The 14,862-nt window shown below is 36.3% G+C and overlaps 1 protein-coding gene and 1 long non-coding RNA gene across 3 annotated transcripts; both read right to left on the reverse strand.

Moving 5' to 3' along the window:
- Nucleotides 1-2,658: 2,658 nt before the first annotated feature.
- Nucleotides 2,659-4,660, reverse strand: LOC138326059 (uncharacterized). 2 transcript variants are annotated; one of them, XR_011208866.1, is made up of 6 exons: nt 4,570-4,660; nt 4,220-4,288; nt 3,322-3,459; nt 3,183-3,251; nt 2,907-3,044; nt 2,659-2,767 (listed from the first exon to the last, which is right to left on the reverse strand). It is a non-coding gene; the product is annotated as an uncharacterized lncRNA (long non-coding RNA). The 2 variants fall into 2 exon arrangements; XR_011208865.1 differs by lacking the exons at nt 4,220-4,288; nt 4,570-4,660 and adding an exon at nt 4,013-4,094.
- A 2,423-nt stretch (nt 4,661-7,083) lies between these two features.
- LOC138326057 (vacuolar protein sorting-associated protein 28 homolog) lies at nt 7,084-14,830 on the reverse strand. The gene is made up of 9 exons (XM_069272179.1): nt 14,649-14,830; nt 13,534-13,562; nt 13,223-13,260; nt 12,659-12,748; nt 11,929-12,034; nt 11,427-11,528; nt 10,611-10,664; nt 10,137-10,228; nt 7,084-9,797 (listed from the first exon to the last, which is right to left on the reverse strand). The coding sequence occupies exons 1-9, from the start codon at nt 14,713-14,715 to the stop codon at nt 9,677-9,679; spliced, it is 699 nt and encodes a 232-aa protein (XP_069128280.1). The 5' UTR covers nt 14,716-14,830; the 3' UTR covers nt 7,084-9,676.
- Between the last annotated feature and the right edge of the window lie 32 nt (nt 14,831-14,862).

Consider the following 14,862-nt stretch of genomic DNA (forward strand, 5'->3'; position numbering starts at 1 on the left):
TACCGGTATAGTAGTCAGTACTGACACAGTTATACCATGGTGACAGGCCTTATAACATGGAAACCTACCAGTATATATATAGTAGTCAGTACTGACACTGTTATACCATGGTGACAGGCCTTATAACATGGAAACCTACCAGTATATACCGGTATAGTAGTCAGGACTGACACAGTTATACCATGGTGACAGGCCTTATAACATGGAAACCTACCAGTATATATAGTAGTCAGTACTGACACAGTTATACCATGGTGACAGGCCTTATAACATGGAAACCTACCAGTATATACCGGTATAGTAGTCAGGACTGACACAGTTATACCATGGTGACAGGCCTTATAACATGGAAACCTACCAGTATATATAGTAATCAGTACTGACACAGTTATACCATGGTGACAGGCCTTATAACATGGAAACCTACCAGTATATATATAGTAATCAGTACTGACACACATGTTATACCATGGTGACAGGCCTTATAACATGGAAACCTACGAGTATATACCGGTATAGTAGTCAGTACTGACACAGTTATACCATGGTGACAGGCCTTATAACATGGAAACCTACCAGTATATACCGGTATAGTAGTCAGGACTGACACAGTTATACCATGGTGACAGGCCTTATAACATGGAAACCTACCAGTATATATAGTAGTCAGTACTGACACAGTTATACCATGGTGACAGGCCTTATAACATGGAAACCTACCAGTATATATATAGTAGTCAGTACTGACACAGTTATACCATGGTGACAGGCCTTATAACATGGAAACCTACCAGTATATATAGTAATCAGTACTGACACAGTTATACCATGGTGACAGGCCTTATAACATGGAAACCTACCAGTATATATAGTAATCAGTACTGACACAGTTATACCATGGTGACAGGCCTTATAACATGGAAACCTACCAGTATATATGGTAGTCAGTACTGACACAGTTATACCATGGTGACAGGCCTTATAACATGGAAACCTACCAGTAGATATGGTAATCAGTACTGACACACTGTTATACCATGGTGACAGGCCTTATAACATGGAAACCTACCAGTATATATAGTAATCAGTACTGACACAGTTATACCATGGTGACAGGCCTTATAACATGGAAACCTACCAGTATATATAGTAATCAGTACTGACACACTGTTATACCATGGTGACAGGCCTTATAACATGGAAACCTACCAGTATATATGGTAGTCAGTACTGACACAGTTATACCATGGTGACAGGCCTTATAACATGGAAACCTACCAGTATATATAGTAATCAGTACTGACACAGTTATACCATGGTGACAGGCCTTATAACATGGAAACCTACCAGTATATATAGTAATCAGTACTGACACAGTTATACCATGGTGACAGGCCTTATAACATGGAAACCTACCAGTATATATAGTAATCAGTACTGACACAGTTATACCATGGTGACAGGCCTTATAACATGGAAACCTACCAGTATATACCGGTATAGTAGTCAGGACTGACACAGTTATACCATGGTGACAGGCCTTATAACATGGAAACCTACCAGTATATATGGTAATCAGTACTGACACAGTTATACCATGGTGACAGGCCTTATAACATGGAAACCTACCAGTATATATAGTAGTCAGTACTGACACAGTTATACCATGGTGACAGGCCTTATAACATGGAAACCTACCAGTATATATAGTAATCAGTACTGACACAGTTATACCATGGTGACAGGCCTTATAACATGGAAACCTACCAGTATATATAGTAATCAGTACTGACACAGTTATACCATGGTGACAGGCCTTATAACATGGAAACCTACCAGTATATACCGGTATAGTAATCAGTACTGACACAGTTATACCATGGTGACAGGCCTTATAACATGGAAACCTACCAGTAGATATGGTAATCAGTACTGACACAGTTATACCATGGTGACAGGCCTTATAACATGGAAACCTACCAGTATATATAGTAATCAGTACTGACACAGTTATACCATGGTGACAGGCCTTATAACATGGAAACCTACCAGTATATATGGTAGTCAGTACTGACACAGTTATACCATGGTGACAGGCCTTATAACATGGAAACCTACCAGTATATATAGTAATCAGTACTGACACAGTTATACCATGGTGACAGGCCTTATAACATGGAAACCTACCAGTATATATAGTAATCAGTACTGACACAGTTATACCATGGTGACAGGCCTTATAACATGGAAACCTACCAGTATATATAGTAATCAGTACTGACACAGTTATACCATGGTGACAGGCCTTATAACATGGAAACCTACCAGTATATATGTAACGACAGTTTAATGGTGGCCTTATATGGTAGTCAGTCAGACTGACACAGTTATACCATGGTGACAGGCCTTATAACATGGAAACCTACCAGTATATATGGTAGTCAGTACTGACACAGTTATACCATGGTGACAGGCCTTATAACATGGAAACCTACCAGTATATATGGTAGTCAGTACTGACACAGTTATACCATGGTGACAGGCCTTATAACATGGAAACCTACCAGTATATATAGTAATCAGTACTGACACTGTTATACCATGGTGACAGGCCTTATAACATGGAAACCTACCAGTAGATATGGTAGTCAGTACTGACACAGTTATACCATGGTGACAGGCCTTATAACATGGAAACCTACCAGTATATATGGTAGTCAGTACTGACACAGTTATACCATGGTGACAGGCCTTATAACATGGAAACCTACCAGTATATTGGTATCAGTACTGACACAGTTATACCATGGTGACAGGCCTTATAACATGGAAACCTACCAGTATATATATGGTAGTCAGTACTGACCACTGTTATACCATGGTGACAGGCCTTATAACATGGAAACCTACCAGTATATATAGTAATCAGTACTGACACAGTTATACCATGGTGACAGGCCTTATAACATGGAAACCTACCAGTATATATGGTAGTCAGTACTGACACAGTTATACCATGGTGACAGGCCTTATAACATGGAAACCTACCAGTATATATAGTAATCAGTACTGACACAGTTATACCATGGTGACAGGCCTTATAACATGGAAACCTACCAGTATATATGGTAATCAGTACTGACACTGTTATACCATGGTGACAGGCCTTATAACATGGAAACCTACCAGTATATATGGTAGTCAGTACTGACACAGTTATACCATGGTGACAGGCCTTATAACATGGAAACCTACCAGTATATATGGTAGTCAGTACTGACAACTGTTATACCATGGTGACAGGCCTTATAACATGGAAACCTACCAGTATATATAGTAATCAGTACTGACACAGTTATACCATGGTGACAGGCCTTATAACATGGAAACCTACCAGTATATATGGTAGTCAGTACTGACACAGTTATACCATGGTGACAGGCCTTATAACATGGAAACCTACCAGTATATATAGTAATCAGTACTGACACAGTTATACCATGGTGACAGGCCTTATAACATGGAAACCTACCAGTATATATAGTAATCAGTACTGACACAGTTATACCATGGTGACAGGCCTTATAACATGGAAACCTACCAGTATATATAGTAATCAGTACTGACACAGTTATACCATGGTGACAGGCCTTATAACATGGAAACCTACCAGTATATATAGTAATCAGTACTGACACAGTTATACCATGGTGACAGGCCTTATAACATGGAAACCTACCAGTATATATGGTATATCAGTACTGACACTGTTATACCATGGTGACAGGCCTTATAACATGGAAACCTACCAGTATATATAGTAATCAGTACTGACACAGTTATACCATGGTGACAGGCCTTATAACATGGAAACCTACCAGTATATATAGTAATCAGTACTGACACAGTTATACCATGGTGACAGGCCTTATAACATGGAAACCTACCAGTATATATAGTAATCAGTACTGACACAGTTATACCATGGTGACAGGCCTTATAACATGGAAACCTACCAGTATATATGGTAATCAGTACTGACACAGTTATACCATGGTGACAGGCCTTATAACATGGAAACCTACCAGTATATATAGTAATCAGTACTGACACAGTTATACCATGGTGACAGGCCTTATAACATGGAAACCTACCAGTATATATGGTAATCAGTACTGACACAGTTATACCATGGTGACAGGCCTTATAACATGGAAACCTACCAGTATATATGGTAGTCAGTACTGACACAGTTATACCATGGTGACAGGCCTTATAACATGGAAACCTACCAGTATATATAGTAATCAGTACTGACACAGTTATACCATGGTGACAGGCCTTATAACATGGAAACCTACCAGTATATACCGGTATAGTAGTCAGGACTGACACAGTTATACCATGGTGACAGGCCTTATAACATGGAAACCTACCAGTATATATAGTAATCAGTACTGACACAGTTATACCATGGTGACAGGCCTTATAACATGGAAACCTACCAGTAATATGGTAATCAGTACTGACACAGTTATACCATGGTGACAGGCCTTATAACATGGAAACCTACCAGTATATATGGTAATCAGTACTGACACAGTTATACCATGGTGACAGGCCTTATAACATGGAAACCTACCAGTATATATAGTAATCAGTACTGACACAGTTATACCATGGTGACAGGCCTTATAACATGGAAACCTACCAGTATATATAGTAAGTCAGTACTGACACAGTTATACCATGGTGACAGGCCTTATAACATGGAAACCTACCAGTATATATAGTAATCAGTACTGACACAGTTATACCATGGTGACAGGCCTTATAACATGGAAACCTACCAGTATATATGGTAATCAGTACTGACACAGTTATACCATGGTGACAGGCCTTATAACATGGAAACCTACCAGTATATATAGTAATCAGTACTGACACAGTTATACCATGGTGACAGGCCTTATAACATGGAAACCTACCAGTATATATAGTAATCAGTACTGACACAGTTATACCATGGTGACAGGCCTTATAACATGGAAACCTACCAGTATATATAGTAATCAGTACTGACACAGTTATACCATGGTGACAGGCCTTATAACATGGAAACCTACCAGTATATATAGTAATCAGTACTGACACAGTTATACCATGGTGACAGGCCTTATAACATGGAAACCTACCAGTATATATGGTAATCAGTACTGACACAGTTATACCATGGTGACAGGCCTTATAACATGGAAACCTACCAGTATATATGGTAATCAGTACTGACACAGTTATACCATGGTGACAGGCCTTATAACATGGAAACCTACCAGTATATATAGTAATCAGTACTGACACAGTTATACCATGGTGACAGGCCTTATAACATGGACATAATACATATGGTATCAGTACTGACACAGTTATACCATGGTGACAGGCCTTATAACATGGAAACCTACCAGTATATATAGTAATCAGTACTGACACAGTTATACCATGGTGACAGGCCTTATAACATGGAAACCTACCAGTATATATAGTAATCAGTACTGACACAGTTATACCATGGTGACAGGCCTTATAACATGGAAACCTACCAGTATATATAGTAATCAGTACTGACACAGTTATACCATGGTGACAGGCCTTATAACATGGAAACCTACCAGTATATATAGTAATCAGTACTGACACTGTTATACCATGGTGACAGGCCTTATAACATGGAAACCTACCAGTATATATAGTAATCAGTACTGACACAGTTATACCATGGTGACAGGCCTTATAACATGGAAACCTACCAGTATATATAGTAATCAGTACTGACACAGTTATACCATGGTGACAGGCCTTATAACATGGAAACCTACCAGTATATACCGGTATAGTAATCAGTACTGACACAGTTATACCATGGTGACAGGCCTTATAACATGGAAACCTACCAGTATATATAGTAATCAGTACTGACACAGTTATACCATGGTGACAGGCCTTATAACATGGAAACCTACCAGTATATATGGTAGTCAGTACTGACACAGTTATACCATGGTGACAGGCCTTATAACATGGAAACCTACCAGTATATATAGTAATCAGTACTGACACAGTTATACCATGGTGTCAGGCCTTATAACATGGAAACCTACCAGTATATATAGTAATCAGTACTGACACAGTTATACCATGGTGTCTTTGAACCCATACTAAGAGTGCTTCTATGATGATTATGATATAGATTTATACATAACAATAAGTCTGAGAATAAATAAACATGACCATAACAAAAACACGTTTAACTTATTTGTTTGTTTTTATGAGTAAATTGTATTACTTGATTGAATATAGAGAATGTTTCCTCCTTCAGAGAGCAGTGATTAACAGATCTGACTACCCAGGCATTCTACTACCTTACTAAGATTTCTGCCTCTAGAGTGCTTCTCCAAAATCCACAAGTAGCAGCAGTATAATGTGCCGACTATAATCACTCTCGTTTATAACACAGCATAGTGTAGGTTGGTTACCGGTACGTAGGTAACCGAAGATAGACAGGTTGATAATTTTTCTCCGGGAGCCCTCTTAAAAACATAATAGGATCATCGAAAAAATAAGAGACGCAACACCTGAGCCAGGTACTAAATGGTATATTCTTGGTTCATCTGGTGCTGCTGGTTGCCGACATGTTTCGGCCTTAAAGGCAGGCCGTGATCAGGGCACAGCTTACATGGTGTACAAATAGTTCTTGGTTCATCTGGTGCTACCAGCAGCACCAGATGAACCAAGAATATACCATTTAGTACCTGGCTCAGGAGTTGCATCTCTTATTTTTTCGATGATATAAATAACCCTTGTTATTGACTAGACAGAAATCTGAAGCCAACAAAGGAGATCACACACACGCTGAGTGGCCGCTTTCAATGTCAAGTCTTGAACATTATCACATCTAAAACTAACTCGACTAGGAGGTATATGTTAAATCTGCAGAACAAACTGTTAACTAGTAACACACTCTGTTCTTCATAAGTGTTGTCAAATCACTGAAACCCTAAATAAGAGAGAGAAAAAAACAAGTATTGATACAATAGGATTTATTTACATCTTATAGTACACAAGCAAAAACTGATCACAAAAATGTTTACAGGTTATTATAAAAGATCATTAGGATGATACACCAGTAACACAAAGTTGATTACAAAATCTCTGACTAGGACTAATAGCAGCAAAAACATAAACTGAAAACTTTAAGTGAAGTTTTTATGTTTATCAGGTCTATTTTTATGATATTCTTTTTTAATCTTAAATTTTAGTGTGTAAATATCACACTTCATAAATCTACAAGTTAAAATATACGTCAGAATAGAAATTATACTTGAAGTAAGTACTGTCGAAATGTCCTTGATTATCTTGAGACAAAACATATATATGATGTAAGTGTTAATATAAGCATGAAACATGTGTTAAATCTTCCTTGAATTCATGCTGAAGTCTGTTTGTCACAGAAGGAAAATAAGAAAGGATACCAGTAACTCATTAATATAAGCTTCAATATTGTAAATAAATATTTACTCAAAATGAATTGATTTCAGTGACAGGCTGAGCAACTGAAGTTTTACATATTACGGTACATACAGTTCAATAGAACAAACAAAATAAGCCCTGACCAACATACATCAACACACTTCAATAATCTTGTCAGTCTTTCTATTTACAATTTTAAAATATTACTTTGAATACATAAATAACAATTCATCAGAATACCAATACTAATACTATTATTCACTTCTCACATCTCATACCCTGTCAAAAATAACTCCTATTGATTGGCTTCATTCTGAGAAATCAGCAACAAAGCTGTCTAAAGCTTTAATAAAAACAAAACCAAAAACAGTAACTTTCATCTTGAATTTAGTCAAATTACATTTATTTTGGACATGGTGATATGCATTCAGATTCGCCCATCACTATACTAATGTATTCTTATAGTGCTTTCACAGACATAAAACAGATAATGGTTATTTGAATAATCCTGCTGATTAGATGATGTCACAAGTTGAGTTAGTAACCAACACAAAAACTGAGTATAGGTTCTCTATCCTGGGTAATTCATATCCTGAGATTTCCTCGGTATCAGGATGTTTTTCTTCTTCCTCTGTTTGTCTACACAGATCCAACAGAGGTTGGAACAATGTCAAGGTCACATGTAGCCAAGTCAAGGCCACAGACTGAGAAACATTTATAGTTTTATAGAAATATGGTTGTGAAAGTCACAAAGAGTTATGTGAAAGTTGCTAGCAGTAATTAGTCATACTAAGGTCATACTAAGGTCGGACAAATTTGTAGTAATGGCAAGCTAATGTCACATGGGGAACAGTTAAGGTCAAGGTCACATGGGGAACAGTTAAGGTCAAGGTCACATGGGAAACAGGTAAGATCAAGGTCACATGGGAAACAGGTAAGATCAAGGTCACATGGGGAACAGTTAAGATCAATGTCACATGGGGAACAGTTAAGGTCAAGGTCACATAGGGAACAGTTAAGATCAAGGTCACATAGGGAATAGTTAAGGTCAAGGTCACATGGGGAACAGTTAAGGTCAAGGTCACATAGGGAACAGTTAAGATCAAGGTCACATAGGGAATAGTTAAGGTCAAGGTCACATGGGAAACAGTTAAGATCAAGGTCACATGGGGAACAGTTAAGGTCAAGGTCACATGGGGAATTGTTAAGATCAAAGTTACATGGGGAACAGTTAAAGTCAAGGTCACATGGAGAACAGTTAAAGTCAAGGTTCTCATGGAGAACAGTTAATGTCAAGATCACATGAGAAATAGCAATGTCAAGGTTACAAGTTTTTTTTAGTCTTATGACGGTCACACAGACACACAGTAATGAGGACATGAGGTTTCCTGTAAAGATTGTACATTACATTTCCCTGATAGAGATATATAGGAATACAGTGGAGTCAGTGAATGTTAGACAGAATTATTTTAATTCTGAGTTACACAGTTCAGTTTATTTAGTTTTTTAGTCAGCAAATGCACAAGAATATAGTCTAAAAGAATGAAGAATTTATCCTCAAATGTAACATATTATTTTAGGCAGAGATAAGTTCACAGATACCGGTGACAATTGTAGAAAAAGCTGATGAGAAACCTTTGACTTACTAAACTAAAGGCCTAGTAGATGGTTTACATTTATAGTATACATATGACTATTGTTACACCAATAATCTTTTGTTTCAGTTACATTATCTATATACAATAACATCATAAAATTCTTACAACATTTTTGGGCTACAAATTTATCTTAAAATGTTCTCCATTTTCTGTAGTTATAACGAGAAACAGAAATGTCTTTGAAGTTGCTTAAAAACAGATTTTGTGTTGTAACACAAAGTGAAAGACATGTTTGTACCTCAAGTACTAATTATTATTGATCTTCACACATCCTCTACAACCTGTCACAGCCTGAAGGTTGATCTTCACACATCCTCGACAACCTGTCACAGCCTGAAGGTTGATCTTCACACATCCTAGACAACCTGTCACAGCCTGAAGGTTGATCTTCACACATCCTAGACAACCTGTCACGGCCTGAAGGTTGATCTTCACACATCCTCGACAACCTGTCACGGCCTGAAGGTGATCGTGGACGTCCTTGTATCCTAGTGATCGTGTAGTAGCCTATTAAATGCATTATAAGCACTGTCTAAATCAAACAACATCTGACGCACCTGGCTGTCATCCAGCTCCTCTGAGGCAGACATCCCGTTAAAAGTATCCAACCTGTTACATAAAGGAAAGATGTTAATAAGATGTACAAATTTGAAAAGAAAAAAAAATGGCTATGTGAATTCATTTAATGTGTTGTGTCAAAAGCAATACAGAGGCCTATACTAGCTTTTCTATAGCCAATTACCTTCCTTTTAAATTGACATTTTGACACCAAAAGGATATTCTCTATCCACACTAAACATTTTGATTTCTTTCTTTTTATTTCTTGCTTAATTCAGGAAATTCTGGTTTGTTGACATTATTTTATAAACGTTGTATATGTTAATGGGTAGAAAAAAAACCCAAACCATTGCTCGGATAAAATGTAAGATGACAGATTGATAGACTTACCAAGTCTTTACTTTAACTTTGCCTTCAAATTCTGATGATACAATGCTTAGTCTACTCATGGTCTCCATCAACTCTTTCAGGTCGGGCTGGATCTAAAGCACAAATTTTATGAAATTCTGAAGATCTTCTCTAATCGTCAAACTTTGCTTGCTCATACCCATATATTAATAAATTAAAGGCATCTTAAAATATGGAAATATCCACTTTGAATATTACATAGTCATTGAGGGTAGTTCTTGATTGTGATGCTAAAATTTTGTGAATTAAAATCACTTTGTTTTATTTAAACAGATACCATTGTGCTCATTTACATAAAACGTTATGAACCATACCTATCGGCAAAGCCAAATAAGTTTGTAATGTGCAAATACGGAATACCCTGGTAGTTTGACAGAAATGAATATTTAATATTTTGAATAAAAATTTCAAGTGCTTTCAGGAAAGAAGTAAATAAAATGGTCTACAAACACTTACCTCATCCATAGCTCTGATCTCCAGTCGCAGTTTATCCATGACTGTTATAAATAACTGAAATTAATAACAAGTTAACATCATCTTCAATATTTGTCACTTGGAAGGCTAATCTGACTCAGAGGGAAAAGCTGGGAGTACATGTGTAGGTCATTGAATCATTACAAGTATATTTCACTAAAATTTACAACCATACAAATATCTGCTACACAACTTTACCGATACAATATCTGCTACACAACTTACCGATACAATATCTGCTACACAACTTACCGATACAATATCTGCTACACAACTTACCGATACAATATCTGCTACACAACTTACCGATACAATATCTGCTACACAACTTACCGATACAATATCTGCTACACAACTTTACCGATACAATATCTGCTACACAACTTACCGATACAATATCTGCTACACAACTTACCGATACAATATCTGCTACACAACTTACCGATACAATATCTGCTACACAACTTTACCGATACAATATCTGCTACACAACTTACCGATACAATATCTGCTACACAACTTTACCAATACAATATCTGCTACACAACTTACCGATACAATATCTGCTACACAACTTACCGATACAATATCTGCTACACAACTTTACCGATACAATATCTGCTACACAACTTACCGATACAATATCTGCTACACAACTTACCGATACAATATCTGCTACACAACTTACCGATACAATATCTGCTACACAACTTTACCGATACAATATCTGCTACACAACTTTACCGATACAATATCTGCTACACAACTTACCGATACAATATCTGCTACACAACTTACCGATACAATATCTGCTATACATTTACTAGTGTTTCCTTTGTCATCCTTTATTGTGATTGGACGGTCATCTTTGATCCTCTCTAACGCTGCCGGACAGTCCAACTGGAAAAAGAGGAAAACTGTATGCTACATAAGCTTAGTTAGTTGTATTTAGTACACAATGAACAATAGCTGCTTGAGAACAGCAAAGCTCGCACGTCTGGAATTTTGTTGATCTAATTCAGGTTCCTTGCAATTTACCAAAATTATAAAATATAGCAAATTTATTACATAACTGAACTTTTTAGCCCATTGAGCCTCTTGAAATTTCAAAATCCAAGCTCCTTTAAATGATTGTCCATACCAATCACAACAATTATAATTCAAAATCATTGTAGAAATCAACGTCAGTTGTGATGGATAAAAGTATTACCACACTTGCACCAAAACCTTAACTTGGCTATTTCGGCCCATTGAGCCTCTTGAATTTCTCAAAATCTAGGATATATAACAGACAACTTACTCTAAATTTTTTCATGAATGCTTCCACATTTGGGAACTCATCACTCTGGACTTGTTTAAATGCAGCCTTGTACTGCACCAAGAGTTTGGAGCAAGCTCCTGTGTATCTGTGTAGACAAAAACATCAAGGTGAGTACAGGTGTGACAATGAAACCTTGTTTAATTAAACGTACAACATTACGTTAATAGTTACAGGTACAACAACAAACCAGAATTTTGAAAGCCTATTTCATCTTAGGTACAAATATTTCAGACTCAACAAAATTTTGGATCATATATAAGTAATTTATTGGACTAGCTATAGGTAAACTAGCCCTATCTTTTCCTGTAGATATCATCAATATTTTGCGAACACAATGTTTTAAGATCTCTTATAAGAATTAGAATTTTAGGTTTAGAGTCCCCGACTCCTTCTAAACAATCTGTAAAATTTGTTTATATGTGATTGTCCCAAGTTTAATTCGGCCACCCATTTAGTCTATGATTCAACCATATTGTTCCAAATGAGAACTTAAAATTCTGAAATCTAACAAACAAAAATCTTAATGAATATGAGAAACCAACTTATTATTGTAGCAACTTCATTTCTCATTTCCATGCTTAAGAATTTTTATTTGACTTGGCAATCAAAACTCATACACTGCTATACCTTTCCAGGAGACATTGTTGTTGGGATTTATTTTCACAATTTCTATTTGGCAGCAAAATTACTTTACGTTGACAGAACTTACTCTCTGGGTTGTACAGCGTCTTTAATGTAAGCCTTCTCCAAACTCTGCAGTGTATTGATCACCGCGTACAGATCAGCCATGTTGTCATATCTGTGAAGCAACAATATGGATATAGTCAACACTAATAACTCTATAATATTATGATTAATGGTTTTATAAAAATATTTGTGATCATAATCACATGGATGGACTCAGTTTTACACTATACATTATCATTAATATGTATCGTCAACATAATAAGTTATAAATAAAGGATATTTGGGATCATTTTCAAAGGTCTCTAAGATTAACAGACATTGAACAGAAAAAGTTGGCCAAGCTGGTACATTTATCACAGTGGTGATGCAACCAATTCCTGAATGGACAGATACATTAGAAAGTTCATATAATGCATGTATGCTATAAATACTGTGCAGTACAAGTTAAAGGTCTCTTTAGAATAATCTCCCAATTCCTAAACATTATTATTATACCCTGTACAACAAAAACACTTACTTGGAATGGACATAAATAATGTTTACACATGAACATGATTATTATACCCAGTACATCAAAAACACTTACTTGGCTCTCTCCCTTGAGGTTCTGTATAATTTCACTTCCTTCAAAAATAAAAAGTAATATACAGATACAATATCACAGTTGGTAACATTCATTCTCTAACTCATGCAGCCAGAATCACTACATGTATTTTCTTAGGATTATTCATTTGCAATACATCTGATGAAATAAGTTCTATTCCGAATATTATTCTAGATACTCCTGTTTCCTCTCATGTATAATTAATATATATATATAAGACCCCTTGTATAATGTATGAGAGTAGTTTGACAACTTTTTTGAAATCATTTACAATAAAAAAAAAAAATATTTACCTCATATAATGCAGGATTATTAGGTTGGGCTACAAAAAAAAGAACAAAGAGATGTAAGTTGATGATATTGTTATTTTACCAATATAAACATAAATATAATTCTTACAAAGAATTACTATAAACACTTGTATGTTCAACATACACAACCCATAGATACAAATGTAGTAGTTGCAGAAACAGAAACTGAATCATAGCATTAGTACGTATACCTTATCTAAAATCAGAACATAAAAATTTTCACTTTAACAAGTGTAACAGGAGAGGAGAAAATATAGCAGCCAGACCGGGATTCGTACCAAGGGCCTCTGAATACTAGCAGAATGCTCTACCGTTGAGCTACTTGGTCCCAATGATCAATCCAGTATACAATATCCTGCTAAACTCCTCCCTCCTTTTTTAAAGTCTTCGCCCTCGAAGACAAGTGTAGCGGGATTTGACTGGGTCGATAATCGGTGACCAGGTACCTCAGTCCCTAGAGCACTCTGCTAGTGTTCAGAGGGTCCCTGGTTCGAATCCCAGTTTGGCTGCTACATTTTCTCCTCTCCTGTTACACATATGAGACTCTTATACCACCGTGGGTATTTTAGTTGGCCGCCAAGTTTGTTACAGGAGAGGAGAAAATGTAGCGGTCAGACGGGGATTCGATCCCAGGACCTCCGAACACAATGTTCTACCGCTGAGCTGCTGGTTACCTGATGATCGACCCAGTACAACCCCGCTACACAAGTAAATTTAAGACAGTTCATATATCTTTTCTTCTATTGATAACATTGTAAATACTAGGTTTTAATTCATCTGATAGTCTTCTCGATAAGTTGAATTGAATTATCACTTTCATTTTCAGAATTCGGTGCCATTATTATTGTGAAATAATGTATGTCACACAAATTAACTCATTGTACTTACCACATGTTTTAGCTTTCAGTTAAAATGATATAAAACATATTATTACCACTTATTTTTCCGACAAACGTTTAATAGGCCTAATGTATAATTTGTAATTAGATCACAAACATTATTGAAGATCTATAAAGACTTTTTCATTTATTTTTTCTGAGACAGACACAGAGCTTTACAAATCAGTTGTTTATTTAAGCTGACAGTACACAATATACCTGGACTTGCTTGTGGAACTTGAGAAAACATGCTCATTTTTAGTCCGTTATGGCACTTCAGTCTCATTCAAATGTGTACATCGGCATTAACTAATGAAATTGTTCCATCACTACTGCTTTGACAGTCATCACTACCTTTCCATTATGAATCACTTCCGGGAATGGACTACGGTTAATAAAAATTCGTGAAAATAAAACGAAACGTAATAAATGC

Source organism: Argopecten irradians, chromosome 6 (genome assembly GCF_041381155.1).
Source record: "Argopecten irradians isolate NY chromosome 6, Ai_NY, whole genome shotgun sequence".
Lineage (NCBI taxonomy): Eukaryota > Metazoa > Mollusca > Bivalvia > Pectinida > Pectinidae > Argopecten > Argopecten irradians.